The 14,245-nt window shown below is 43.6% G+C and overlaps 1 protein-coding gene across 5 annotated transcripts in view; it reads right to left on the bottom strand.

Annotated features, from left to right (window-relative positions):
* FAM76A (family with sequence similarity 76 member A) overlaps positions 1-14,245 on the bottom strand; it is a 38,423-nt gene that overhangs the window by 6,650 nt on the left and 17,528 nt on the right. For 3 of the 5 annotated variants that reach the window (XM_025368925.1, XM_025368939.1, XM_025368951.1), the window contains 2 exons: positions 12,657-12,814; positions 1,467-1,602 (listed from right to left, as the gene is read on the bottom strand). In XM_025368925.1, the coding sequence (XP_025224710.1) occupies positions 1,467-1,602; positions 12,657-12,814 (294 nt within the window). Of the gene's footprint in view, positions 1-1,466; positions 1,603-8,607; positions 8,695-12,656; positions 12,815-14,245 lie in introns of all 5 variants that reach the window. The other 2 variants (XM_025368918.1, XM_025368933.1) reach the window with 1 other exon arrangement.

The following is a 14,245-nucleotide window of genomic DNA, read 5'->3' as shown; positions in this document are numbered from 1 at the left end:
AAAAAAAAAAAAAAAAAAAAAAAAAAAAGAGACATGAATCAGAGTAAGAATGTAAAAAAGGAAGATAACTATCAGACCATAATAAGACTGGTCTTATTCTGAAGATATTAATGTGGAGATATTAGAAATATAAGGTAGAAGATATTCTGATGTGAAAATAAAATATTAACACTGAGGCCAGGGGCAGTGGCTCACGCCTGTAATCCCAACACTTTGGGAGGATGAAGCAGGCAGATCACTTGAGATCAAGAGTTTGAGACCAGCCTGGCCAGCACGGGGAAACCCCGTCTCTACTGAAAATAGAAAAATTAGTCAGGCATGGTGGCGGGCACCCGTAATCCTAGCTACTTGGGAGGCTGAGGTAGGAGAATTGCTTGAACTCGAGAGGTAGAGGTTGCAGTGAACCTGGGCAACAGAGACTCTGTCTCAAAAAACAAAAAATGAAAAAAAGAATATTAATACTGAAGATAAATTAAGATTAAAATATTAACATATTAAAGATGGGTCACTTAGTAACAGACTTGTTAGCAGTGGAATCACAGTGACGTAAGAGTCATGGCAGAAGGCCCACGTGAACACTGTTCAGGGAAGAGGAAGAACTGGCCCATGAACTTTGCGTATTATTGTCCCACAGACATGGCCACCCCCATAATAAGAGAAGGAGACATTAGGTTCTTTTCGCTGGACAGAATCGAACATTCCAGTTACATAACTACCTCCTCTTGTCCCAACTCTATGCTTATTCAGCACCTTCTGATTACAGCCTCTCCAGGTAGCTCATGCCAAGAACACTGTGCTGTTACATGCTCCGCTGTGAACTGAGATGTGAACACTGTTTTTTTAAATACATTGTCTCTATAAGCTCAGTTAACAAATGTCCTCTCTGAGGCCAGGGGCAGTGGCTCACGTTTGTAATCCTAGCACTTTGGGAGGCCGAGGTGGAAGGATCACGTAAGACCAGGAGTTCAAGACCAGTCTGGGCAACATAGTAAGTCCATGTCTCTACAAAAAAATTTTTTAAATTGACCGGGTACAGTGGCACATGCCTGTAGTCCCAGCTACTCAGGGGGCTGAGATGGGAGGACTGCCTGAGCCTGGAAGGTAGAGACTGCAGTAGCCATGATCGTGCCACTGCACTCCAGCCACTCCAGCCAGGGTGACACAGCTGAGACCCTGTCTCAAAAACAAAACAAAACAAAATAAAATGTCCTCTCTGAGAAATGGAAGCTGCAAGTAGTGAGAAAAATCCGTTTTTTGAGCCCAATTGACTGGAGTAATGCCATCCCAAGAGTCATCTTGGCAGACAACCAGCCTCTCCCCAGGATATCCCAACCTGGACATAGGCTCTCAAAGTGTCAATGTTAAGTACCCAACAAACATCAGTTTTAAAAAGTTATTATCATGTCCCATACCACATTTCTCACCCTCACATCATTCTGGTCAGAGAGGAATAAAATAAACCATACCTTCTTCTCTTTCTCTAAAATCATTTGATCCTTTTGATGCAACATCTTCTTCAGGGTAGCCACTTCTTCCTTCAGTTGGGCAATGATGACAAAGTGGTCAGTGCCTGGTGAGTCCAGAGCCAGGTCTGGGGAGAAGCTAGATTTGAAAATCAGGGGAAAATATTGTAACTTGGATGGATAAACTTTTCCCTACCTGAGGATGCATCCTAGACTACTTGACTGCAAGCTCCTCAAGAGCAGGAATCCTAGCATCAAGCACATTGCACCACACATGCTGGGCTCAACGGCACTTGCTGAACTGAACTGCAGAGGTAAGGTGGCCATCAGATAACTCTACAAACCAAAGCCACAACCTGGCAGCATCCCTGCAGCATCTTCTCTCACATTTAGGACTAAAATAAATGCCACATCCCAAGAGCTAAGGATACTGTTTCAGGTTCCTTGAAGATCCCCAATGATGTACTAGAAAAACAGTCCTAATTTTTGTGATTAGATAAATTCCTTAGAATTCCAGATAAATTATAAACTGTGAGCTCATGCATTTTTCTTTAATGCTCCACTCAGAGCTCGTCTTTCAGGGCCTTGTCTTCTGTCTCAAAGCACCACAATGCAGTCAGTGTATCTGCCGAGAAGCTGCTGGATTCCCACCCAGGAGCAGTCAGTTCTTTTTCAAAAAAGATGAAACAGGAATGAAGCCAGCTTCCCCTACACTACAAATGGCCTGCAGATTGTCATTTCCAATATCAGGAATTTGGTAACATTGCATTAGGAAAGGAACCAAGAGGTGGCAAATTCCAGAGTCACACCACAACTTGGGCTTTCAACAGATTTCTCCCAATAACAGCATTGGAGCACTCCATTTTGTCCAAGTGCCAGGTGGACTCTATGTCCTTTTAGCAGAGCCTCTTAAGAAGGGACAGTTTGGGGCCGGGCGCGGTGGCTCAAGCCTGTAATCCCAGCACTTTGGGAGGCCGAGACGGGCGGATCACGAGGTCAGGAGATCGAGACCATCCTGGCTAACATGGTGAAACCCCGTCTCCACTAAAAAATACAAAAAACTAGCCGGGCGAGGTGGCGGGCGCCTGTAGTCCCAGCTACTCGGGAGGCTGAGGCAGGAGAATGGCGTAAACCTGGGAGGCGGAGCTTGCAGTGAGCAGAGATCCGGCCACTGCACTCCAGCCTGGGTGATAGAGCGAGACTCCGTCTCAAAAAAATAAATAAATAAAAAAGAAGGGACAGATGGCCGGGCACGGTGGCTCACGCCTGTAATCCCAGCACTTTGGGAGGCCGAGGTGGGTGGATCACAAGGTCAGGAGATCGAGACCACGGTGAAACCCCGTCTCTACTAAAAACACAAAAAATTATCCGGGCACAGTGGCGGGCGCCTGTAGTCCCAGCAACCCAGGAGGCTGAGGCAGGACAATGGCGTGGACCATGAATCTGTGAGGCAGAGCTTGCAGTGAGCCGAGATCGCGCCACTGCACTCCAGCCTGGGGGACAGAGCGAGACTCCATCTCAAAAAAAAAAAAAAGAAGGGACAGTTTTAGGCCAGGCTCGGTGGCTCATGCCTATAATCCCAGCACTTTGGGAGGCCAAGGCAGGCGGATCACCTGAGGTCAGGAGTTAGAGACCAGCCTGACCAACATGGAGAAACCTCGTTTCTACTAAAAATACAAAATTAGCTGGGTGTGGTGGTGCATGCCTGTAATCCCAGCTGCTCGGGAGACTGAGGCAGGAGAATCTCTTGAACCCGGGAGGCGGAGGTTGCAGTGAGCCAAGATTGCGCCTTTGCACTCCAGACTGGGCAACAAGAGCAAACTCCGTCTCAAAAGAAAAAAAGAAAGAAAAAGAAGGGATGGTTTCACGAAATCTGCAAAACCCCAAAATTATATGTACAATCTCGTCTACACATATAATGGGTGGTTTTTAGAGTGAGGATCCATAGCTTTCAATGGCCAGTCACAAATGCCTCAGACTCAAAACAAGTTAAGGAATCACTGCCAAGAGGGTCAAATCCTGTTCTCTAGAGAGTTCCCAAAGAACGCTCTTTACTTTTCCCAGGACAATCTTTGAAGTAAAACACAAACCTGTTTTTCCTAAGCAGACACTGGAATACTCATTCTCAACTCCCTAGATATAGCAACAACTCACAGTTCTTATATCCTAAACCACGTCTAAGAGCCAACATTTCTCTACACAGGAAGAAACTCCAAATAGCAAGCCTAACCAGTGGACAAACTACCTCACAGTTACCAAGTCAAACATTTCTATGGCTAGAATAGGAAGATATAGATATTCGACAAGAATATTCCTACCCTCCTCTCAGTCTACATGAAGCATATGAGAAGACTGTCAGAGGAAGAATGAATCAATGTTCTCATAACTAAAGAATGGATGGAATTACTGCGTAACAAAAATAAATGCAAAATCATAAAACAAGGCACGCAGGAGAAAGTACTGAAGGAACTATTACCATCTCTACTAGTTTCAGATCTGGAAGCACCCTTATAGCTGCAGTCTCACATCTGTTTCAATACCTGCTAAGGACCTGTCTTTCTTCAACTGAATAGAGTCTATTTAAACCCATAACTAGAGTAATAAGCTAACGTAAGTAACTTTTTGCTGTCCCCAAACTCCTAATGCCCTATCCTTCCTGCTTCTTGTGAGAGGATTCCCCCCATACCAATAAATAGTTGACAAAACCCATCCTTTCTATCCTGTGTTAGGAACTGGCCTCACTCTCTCTTTTTTTCTTTTCTTTTTTTTTTTTTTTTGAGACAGAGTTTCGCTCTTGTTGCCTAGGCTAGAGTGCAATGGTGTGATCTCGGCTTACCACAACCTCCGGCTCACCACAACTTCTGCCTCCCAGGTTCAAGTGATTCTCCTGCCTCAGCCTCTCAAGTACCTGGGATTACAGGCATGCGCCACCACACCTGGCTAATTTTTGTATTTTTAGTGGAGACAGCATTTCTCCATGTTGGTCAGGCTGGTCTCGAACTCCCGACCTCAGATGATCCACCCGCCTCGGCCTCCCAAAGTGCTGGGATTACAGGCGTGAGCCACTACGCCCAGCCCTCACTCTCTAATTCCTGGTTCAGTAAGAACTGCTAGAAATGAAAAAAGATGGCTAGGGTAACAAGGCAAAAAAACCAGTCTCTTTCCTAATGGCTCCAATGACAGGGAACTACTACTTCTCCAGAAAAACTGTCTTTTACAAAAGCTCATAATGTAAGAACAATTTTCTTGGGTTGACCCAAAACCTGCCTCTCTATAACCCTACATATTGGTCCTGAGACTGTCCTCAAAGGCTATACAGATTAAGTCTAATCTTCCAGGCACATTTCAGGGGAGGATAAAATGAAACTATGAGTTAAAAAAAAGAATGTCTTTTAGAAACAGTAAACCACAAGCTGTGCCTGAGTGCCACCAGCTGTTGTGGCTGCTTTTTTGATTGCCTATGGAACAACAAACAAGCATGATTAAAAAGTAGCCAGTGTATTTTCTAGAGGGAAGAAAACTAGAAATTAACTTAGATTTTCCTAAAATTGAAAAGTTTTTGTCACAATTTCAACAAATAAATTAGGACACATTGAGACAGAGACTGTGGATTTTGTAGGATACTTAGAAAAAAAAGACTAAAGCATCTTATTATAAAGCCATTTTTGAAAGCTAAAATGTGTTCTGTCTGAACAAAATGGAAGGCTAATGGATAAAGAAAAAGAGGAGGAAAAATAATCAAACATACCTCAGTATTAAATAAGTAAGAGAAGATAATGTGGTAGTATAGAAAGGTCAATGAAAAACCATTAGGCAGCAATTTGCAGAAAACATGGGGAATAAAAATAAAAGAATAAGAGCATAAATTTAAAAGTATATGAATATTTTAGGGGCTGAGTGTGGTGGCTCATGCCTATAATCCCAGCATGTTGGGAGGCCAAACCAGGAGGATCACTTGAGGCCAGGAGTTTAAGACTCTGTCTACAAAAAAAAATTAGCTGAGTGTGGTGGCATGTACCTGTAGTCCCAGCTATTTGGGAGGCTGGGGTGGGAGGAGGATCATTTGAGTCCAGAAGGTCAAGGCTGCAGTGAGCCATGATCGCGCCACAGCACTCCAGCCTGGGTGACAAAGTGAGACCTTGTCTCAAAAGAAAAAAAAAAAAAAGCCAGGCATAGTGGCTCATTCTTGTAATCCCAGCACTTTGGGAGGCCAACGTAGGAGGATCGCTTGAGCCCAGGAGTTCAGGACTGGCCTGAGTAACATGCTGAAACCCTGTTTCTACAAAAAATACAAAAATTAGGCGGCATGGTGGTGCACGTCTGTAGTCCCAGCTACTTGGGAGGCTTAGGTGGAAGGATCACTTGAGCCCAGGAGGTCGAGGCTGCAGTGAGCCAAGATCATGCCACTGCACTCCAGCCTGGGCAACAGGGTGAGACCCTGTCTCAAAAAAAAAAGAAAAGAAATAGGTAGCCAGTGAAATTTTGGTTTGGATGACATTAAAAAAGGACTGTCAAAAAAAAGTCAGAATGCTTTTTTCAAGGCAAAGTAAATGCAGGGAAAAATACCCACAAAAAGTACAGAGGACAGCAAAGTGGAATTTATCTTGTGTTATGAACATTTAAAAACAAGAAAAGCAAACAAGTAGAATAGAATGTTAAAAATGCTAATGCAGAACATTTCAAATGGAATTTATATGGGTATGAAAATAGTTTTTGTGACAGCAGAAAACATTTCCAAATTTTCAAATTATAAATTACTTAGAAAAATAAATTAGCATGTCATTTTAAGGAAAAACTTATCTCTCCTACCTTTTTTTTTTTTTTGAGACAGAGTCTCACTGCCTCGGCTCAAGTGCAGTGGCGCAATCATGGCTCACTGCAGCTCAACTTCCCCAGGCTCAGGTGGTCCTCCCACCGCAGCCTCCTGAGTAGCTGGAAGGCACACACCACCATGCCCAGCTAATCTTTGTATGTTTTGTAGAGATGGGGTTTCATCATGTTGCCCAGGCTGGTCTCAAACTCCCAGGTGATTCACTAGCCTTGGCCTCCCAAAGTGCTGGGACTGCATGTGTGAACAACTGTGCCTGGTCAAAATGATCATTTAATATCTTTTCTGGAGGACATCATGAAAGACCATGTACCTATGTCAAGGATCAGCTTCCAACCTGAGGAAAACATCATTGCTGATGACTGGATGCAATAAAACTCTGAATAGAAAACTTGAGTTTTTAGCTTGGTGTATCCATAGCAATGGACAGCAAGAATAGCGGCAGTATCTCAGAAACAAAATAAGCTAATAGAAAGTGAACCTGGCCAGGCGTGGTGGCTCACGCCTGTAATCCCAGCACTTTGGGAGGCCGCGGCGGGCGGATCACGAGGTCAGGAGATCAAGACCATCCTGGCTAACACGGTGAAACCCCGTCTCTACTAAAAATATAAAAAAAAGTTAGCCGGGCGTGGTGGCGGGCACCTGTAGTCCCAGCTACTCAGGAGGCTGAGGCAGGAGAATGGCGTGAACCTGGGAGGTGGAGCCTGCAGTGAGCCAAGATTGCGCCACTGTACTCTGGGCGACAAAGCGAGACGCCGCCTCAAAAAAAAAAAAAAGAAAGTGAACTTTAAGGACTGGTCGGTTAAACTGGAGGATACGAACGAGCTTTTTCCAGGTCATTCAAACACAGCCTGGATCATAAATGAGCACAAAACAGAAATGAATCTAAAGGCATAGGTCTTGGCTTAGGCCTTTATAAAGCAGGGCATTCAAAAAGTTCATTCCTTGAAGTAGTTTTTGCAGGGTCACATGCGCTGGCAGAGGTGATGGACAACCTGTGCCACATCTCTTTCTTCACAAGGGCCAGACTAGCTTCTGAGAGAACAGTAAAGCTGGCCAGAAAGATGATCTTTATGGTTCCTCCCCCCATGTAATCTGACTACCTAAATTAAGCATTCCAGAAGGTTCAATTCAAGAAGTTTAAAATCAATGAAACTAGTTCTAAAAACCTTGTAGAATCTGAAAGCAAGTTAACAAAAAAGGCAGTGGGAAAGAATTTTTTGTTTCCCTCTAAATAAAATCAGTCCTGGTAAGCCTATATGCTGGTCTGCTCCTATATCCACTACTGGCTGGGAAAGAGAACTGTGAATGGGTGGAGTTTTCAGAATGGAGATGATTTCAAGGATCTTAGGAAGTGTGTCAGGTGGTTTCACTTCGGGATGCCCAGGCCTGAGGAACAGGAAAATGGTTGGTCCCAAGACTTTTGTTGAGAAGCAGCCCACTGTACCAACACAGATGGGACACTCTGGATATTAGGACCCAAGCAGCTCACAAGAGGAAGTATCACTGAGAAGGGGAGAGGGAAGTGAGGACTAAAAGTATGCATTTAGACTGGCTTGAAATGAAATACAAATATGCAAATGAATCTCATTCTCTCCTGATCCAGAATCTGCGCTGGGCTGGCTTTCTGAATGTTAAGGAAGTATGGATCCTCACAAATTTGGCAGCATTGCCTTATTCCCAACCTGTTTTTACCTCTCAAGATCAACTCCTCTTCTGCCTGCAGGAGGACATGGGCACAGATCACAAAGAAAAGCATCCAGCTCTGGACTTCTTAGAATTACTGTAGGGAAGGCCAGGCAAGGTGGCTCCTGCCTGTAATCCCAGCACTTTGGGAGGCTGAGGTGGGTGGATCACTTGAGGCCAGGAGTTTGAGTCAACATGGTGAAACTAAATGTACAAAAATTAGCTGGGCATGGTGGCACCCCTGTAATTCCAACTACTCGGGAGACTGAGGCATGATAATTGCTTGAATCCAGGAGAGAGGTTGCAGTGAGCTAAAATCGCACCACTGCACTCCAGCCTGAACGACAGAGTGAGACTCTGTCTCTAAAAAAAAAAAAAACAAAAAGAATTAGGAATTAGTGTAGGGGAATAATTTAGTGGACTGCAGAATTCAACTGCTATTAAATCAAGTTACAAGTTCTTATCTTTTAATGACAAGATTAGATTTATAAACAAATATCAGTACTGCTTTCTTATAAGATGCACTGACAGCCATAGACTAATTCCAAGGCAGACCCTAAAACGTATTCCTGTTTCAGGAACTGTGTATGTATGTCAAATGTGTGCGCACACATACTCCAACTGGCTCACCTGTCTCCATTAGTTGTGATTGACTCAAACTTGGACTTTTTCTTTGGGATTTCATTTTGAATTGAAGATGTAGAAAGTGTTTTCTGGCTTTTAATGGCAAAAATAGAGAGACACACATTAGAAATCAAAGATTAACAAAACATCACAATGAAAGTCTGTCAAATAGACCAACGTAAGATAGCAGCTCTACTATGCAAGAGCTAATAATTCTCGATTAATAATCTACCAACGTGATGATTTTGTAGGCCTGGATGGATGGGTAGCTAGTTTCCACAGGATCAAAAAAAAAAAAAAAATTCTTGGCCTTAATTAATTAAATATTACCTGCTTTATTAATAACCATGAGAACAAAAATCAATAAAACTTCAATAAGAAGTATAATCTGTCTTCTAGTTTAAAAAGTTCTTTTACATTCACTGTCTCACATGCATCTTGTAATTCTGTGAGGTAGAGGTAAGTTCTTATTTCTACTGTGCAGAAATAGCTCAAGATCAACTTATCTACCAAAGGACATATAGCTATAGCTAGTAGTAGTAAAGTAAAGAAACCAGGTCAATATATTTGAACTCCTAGTCTACTTTTTTTTTTTTTTTTTTGAGATGGAGTCTCACTCTGTCACCCAAGCTGGAGTGCAGTGGCACGATCCTGGTTCACTGCAACCTCTGCTTCCTGGCTTCAAGTGATCCTTCCACCTCAGCCTCCCGAATAGCTGGGACTAAAGGTGCGTGCCACCACACCCAGCTAATTTCATATTTTTTGGTAGAGACAAGGTTTCACCATGTGGGCCAGGTTAGTCTCAAACTCCTGACCTCAAGTGATCCACCTGCCTTGGCCTCCCAAAGTGCTGGGATTACAGGCGTGAGCCACCACATCCGGCCAGTCTAGTGCTTCTTCACTATATTTGTGTTAACCTACTGGTATTTCAGTCACACTACAAGACTAAAAATCAGTTTTAGCCCCAATAAGTTCACTCAAAACTGGTCTTGAAACAAAAGCTGGAGGTCTGTCTCTGCTATGCAATCCTTTGACTTTGATTGGTGTTCAACTGCGAAGTCCAAAGGATTCCTCAGACCTTTTCTTACTTGACCTCTTTTCAGCATTTGATACCACTGATACTGCATCCTTCTTCAAATGTTCTCCTGGTTTGGTCAGCCCACTTTTGTGACAGCTGCTTCTTAGTTCCTAATCCTTAAATACTGAATGCTTTTAGAGTTCTGTTCTCAGCCCGGAATCTGAATTATATCATTTAAGAGCATGATTTTAACAACTACCTATCATAGTGGTTGGAAATGGTGTTAACTATATCATCTGCATTAGAATCATCTGGGATGTTTATAAAATAATGTAGATTCCTGGACTCCATCCTAGTTCCTACTGAATTAAATTATGGGGTGGGACTGCTGCAGGAATCTGCTTTTTAATATTTTTTAATTTTAGAGAGAGTGTCTTGTTCTGGTGCCCAGGCTGGAGTGCAATGGCATAATCATGGCTCATGGCAAGCCTTGAACTCCAAGGCTCAAAACAATCCTCCTAACTCAGCCACCCAAGTAGCTGGGACTACAGGTGTGTGCCACCATACCTGGCTAATATTGTTTTTTGTAGAGATGGGGTCTCACTATGTTGCTCCTGCTGGTCTCAAACTCCTGGCCTCAAGCAACCCTCCCGCCTCGGCCTCCCAGAGTGTTGGGTTTACGGGTGTAAGCCAGCCAATGTATCTGGCCAGAATCTGCATTTTCAAATAATCCCTACCCCCAGTGATTCTTTTTACTGTTGTTGTTTCTTTTTGACACAGAGTCTCACTCTGTCACCCAGCCTGGAGTGTGGGGACGCGATCTCAACTTACTTCAACCTCCGCCTCCTGGGTTCAAGCAATTCTCCTGCCTCAGCCTCCTGAGTAGCTGGGATTACAGGCACGCACCACTATACCTGGCTAATTTTTGTATTTTTTGTTTTAGTAGAAACAGGGTTTCACCATGTTCATCAGGCTGGTCTCAAACTCCTGACCTCGTGATCCACCCACTTCAGCCTCCCAAAGTGCTGGGATTACAGGCGTGAGCCACCGCGCCCAGCCAGATTCTTATGTGCTACCTATGGCCCATGTCCAAACCTCTCTTCTAAGTTCTAGGCTAAGCTCCTAAAAGTAATTCTTCATGCTTCAAACTCAACCTTTCAAAACTAAACATATTCTCTCCGCTTCCTACATTGTCTCTCAGTTAAGGATCTATCTATTCACCCAAATAAAAAACCCGGGAATTATCCTTTACTTACTCAGTTCTTGCCCATGTGTCTGTTCATCAGATTATCTAAGTTTCTCATAATTCTCCATCCAAAACATCTTCCTGAATCAGCCTTTTCAATCTTCCACTGCCACTGCCTCAGGTGAGGTTCTTGTTTTAACATCTCTTACCCAGACTCTTAGAAAAAAGGCTTTTATATTTTATATAATTTTATAATTTATATAATTTATATTTATATATAAATTAACCCCCAGTCCCTTTTTCCTCCAATGCATTCTCCACACTAGTCAGGGTTAATTTTTTTTTTTTTTTTTTTGAGACTGAGTCTGGCTCTGTCGCCCAGGCTGGAGTGCAGTGGCCGGATCTCAGCTCACTGCAAGCTCCGCCTCCCAGGTTTACGCCATTCTCCTGCCTCAGCCTCCCGAGTAGCTGGGACCACAGGCGCCCGCCACTTCGCCCGGCTAGTTTTTTGTATTTTTTAGTAGAGACGGGGTTTCACCGTGTTCGCCAGGATGGTCTCGATCTCCTGACCTCGTGATCCGCCCGTCTCGGCCTCCCAAAGTGCTGGGATTACAGGCTTGAGCCACCGCGCCCGGCCTAGGGTTAATTTTTTAAATGAAGATTTGGTCTCTCCTCTGCATAGACCCTTCAATAGCTTCCCACTAACACCCTGACCTTAGGATTAAGTTTACATTCCTTACCAGGATGCAGGACCCCTTTTTCCTTCCATTCCCCAGCTCCCAGCCAAAAGCTCCAGTAATATAAAAGGACTTACAATTCTCCAGGGTTCCATGTGGTCTCATGCCCTCCATGCCTTTGCAAATGCTATTCTCTTAGCCTAGAATGCCTCTGCCCATTCCATCCCTGAGGATTCCAACTCACCCTAAGATCTAGCTCTAATGCCAGCTCTTCTCCAAGCCTGCTTGCCCGACTTCTCAAGGCAGTTCATTACTACCCTCATATCTGCATTCTTGACATGTTTCCACTGTGGTACCCATTACATTATACTAAGATCATCTGTTTATAAGTCTGTCTTTCCTACCAGACTGCATACTCTTGGAGAACAGCATGACTTGTACTTAGCTCTTCATTCCCACCAGCATCCCTGACCCATGAGAGTACTTAATGCTTGCTGATTAAACAAAGTCATAATGGTAATAACAAAACAAACAAACAAACAAACAAAACCTGAAATGTATTGAATATTTCCTATATGCCAGTTATAAAAACAATCACTGTGCATGTACTAATTTATCTTCACAACAACCCCATGAGGTAATACTATTACTTCCCTCATTTTACAGATGAGAAAACTTGCCCAAGATCCCCACAGAGAACCTGGCACAGCCAGGATTCCATCCAGAGCCAGAACTGTTAACAATACTAGATACTCTGAAAGTAAGTTTAAAACAACAATGAAAATACATCTTTTTGACTAGGTGCCACCAGGACAAACCTAGAACATCTATTAGCCTCCTGGCTAAATATGCATGGAAAAGCTGTATCTCTCAGAAAGTGAAATGTCCAATCTTCTGGAAAGAGAATCCACTCTAAGGGTGAGAACACTACAAACCAAAGTAGGGTAAGTTCCACGAACATTTCAGACACAATACAAAGTCAGGAAATCCTGACACTTTATGGAAATCTCTCTGGTTCTTGGAAGATATATGAATTATAAAATATGACAAATGAGTTTCCTCCTACAGAGAATATAGAAAATGCATATAAGATGGTATGTACCATGATGGTTGTGTGAGCATTACATCTGACCTACCAGCACTTCTAGTCCTATCTCATGCATCTTGAGGTTACCTGTTATAATGGCCACCACCACTCAGGCGACTATACTGTTCCTTCTCCTGGTGGCCAGCACGAGAAGAGCTACTCAGGTGTTTCCTCTGCTCTTTGGTCTTCTGAAGGACCCGTTTGTATGAAAGTGTGCACAGCCAGCACAGTAATTTCCCATCTACCTGAAAGATGAGGAGATAAAGATAAAGAAGCGGGAATCTAGTGCAGTGGCTGCAAACGTGGTATTAGGAGCTAGAACCCTTGGGTTCAGTCCCAGTTCTGAAACTTATGAGCTGTGACTTTGGGCATGTCACAGGGGGCTGCTACAAGGATCTAGTGACATAATGTAGGTAAAGCACTTAACACGGTGCCAGGCACATAAAAGTTGCTTAATAAATTTCAGCTGCGGGGCCGGGCACGGTGGCTCATGCCTGTAATCCCAGCACTTTGGGAGGCCAAGGTGGGTGGATCACGAGGTCAGGAGATTGAGACCATTCTGGCCAACATGGTGAAACCCTATCTCCACTAAAAATACAAAAATTAGCCAGGCATGGTGTCGTGCACTTGTAGTCCCAGCTACTCAGGAGGCTGAGGCAGAAGAATCGCTTGAACCTAGGAGGTGGAGGTTGCAGTGAGCTAGACCATGGCACTCTAGCCTGGTGACAGAGTGAGACTCCATCTCAAAATAAATAAATTAATTAATTAAGTTAAATAAATAAATTTCAGCTGCTAATTTTATATCTTTTTGTTTTGTTTCTCTTCAACTTAGCAAACACAGACAAGAGTAAAATTCTCACAAGACCATGGTTCTCATTAAGGAAAACTCAGCAGGGAGAAGAGAAGACAGAAGATGAATTATAAAATTCATCCTTACAGTTTTTTGGATTTTTTTTTTTAGTGATGGGATCTCACTCACCCAGGCTGGAATGCAGTGGTGTCATTGTAGTACACTACAGCCTTAAACTTCTGGGCTCAAGCAATCCTCCTGCCTCAGCCTCCTGAGCAGCCAGGACTACAGGCACATGCCACCAAGCTCACCTAATCAGTTGTTGGGTTTTTTTTTTTCTTTTTTTTTCCCCAAACAGGGTCTTGCTCTGTTGCCCAGGCTGGAGTGTAGTGTTATGATCTCGGCTCACTGCAACCTCCACCTCCTGGGCTCAAGCAATCCTTCCACCTCAGCCTCCCGAGTAGCTGGAACTACAGGTGTGCACCACCATGCCTGGCTAATTTTTGTATTTTTTTTTGTAGAGACAGGGTTTCACCATGTTGCCCAGGCTGGTCTTGAACTCCTGAGCTCAAGTGATCTGCCTGTCTTGGCCTCCTAAAGTGCTGGACGTACACGCGTGAGCCACTGCATCTGGCCATTTTTTTTTAAATGACAAAATTTGTATATATTTATTGTGTAAAACATGTTGTTTTGAAATATGTACACTTTGGGAGGCTGAGGCAGGTGGACCGCATGAGCCCAAGAGTTCGAAACTACCCTGGGCAACATGGCAAAACCCATTTACAAAAAGAAACACAACAAAAATTAGCCAGTTGTGGTGGTGCATGCCTGCAGTCCCAGCTACTAGGGAGGCTGAGGTGGGAGAATCACTTAAGCCTGGGAGGTC

Source organism: Theropithecus gelada, chromosome 1 (genome assembly GCF_003255815.1).
Source record: "Theropithecus gelada isolate Dixy chromosome 1, Tgel_1.0, whole genome shotgun sequence".
Classification (NCBI taxonomy): Eukaryota; Metazoa; Chordata; class Mammalia; order Primates; family Cercopithecidae; genus Theropithecus; species Theropithecus gelada.
Note: the sequence above shows the minus strand (reverse complement) of the source record. Positions and strands in the feature narration are given on the sequence as shown.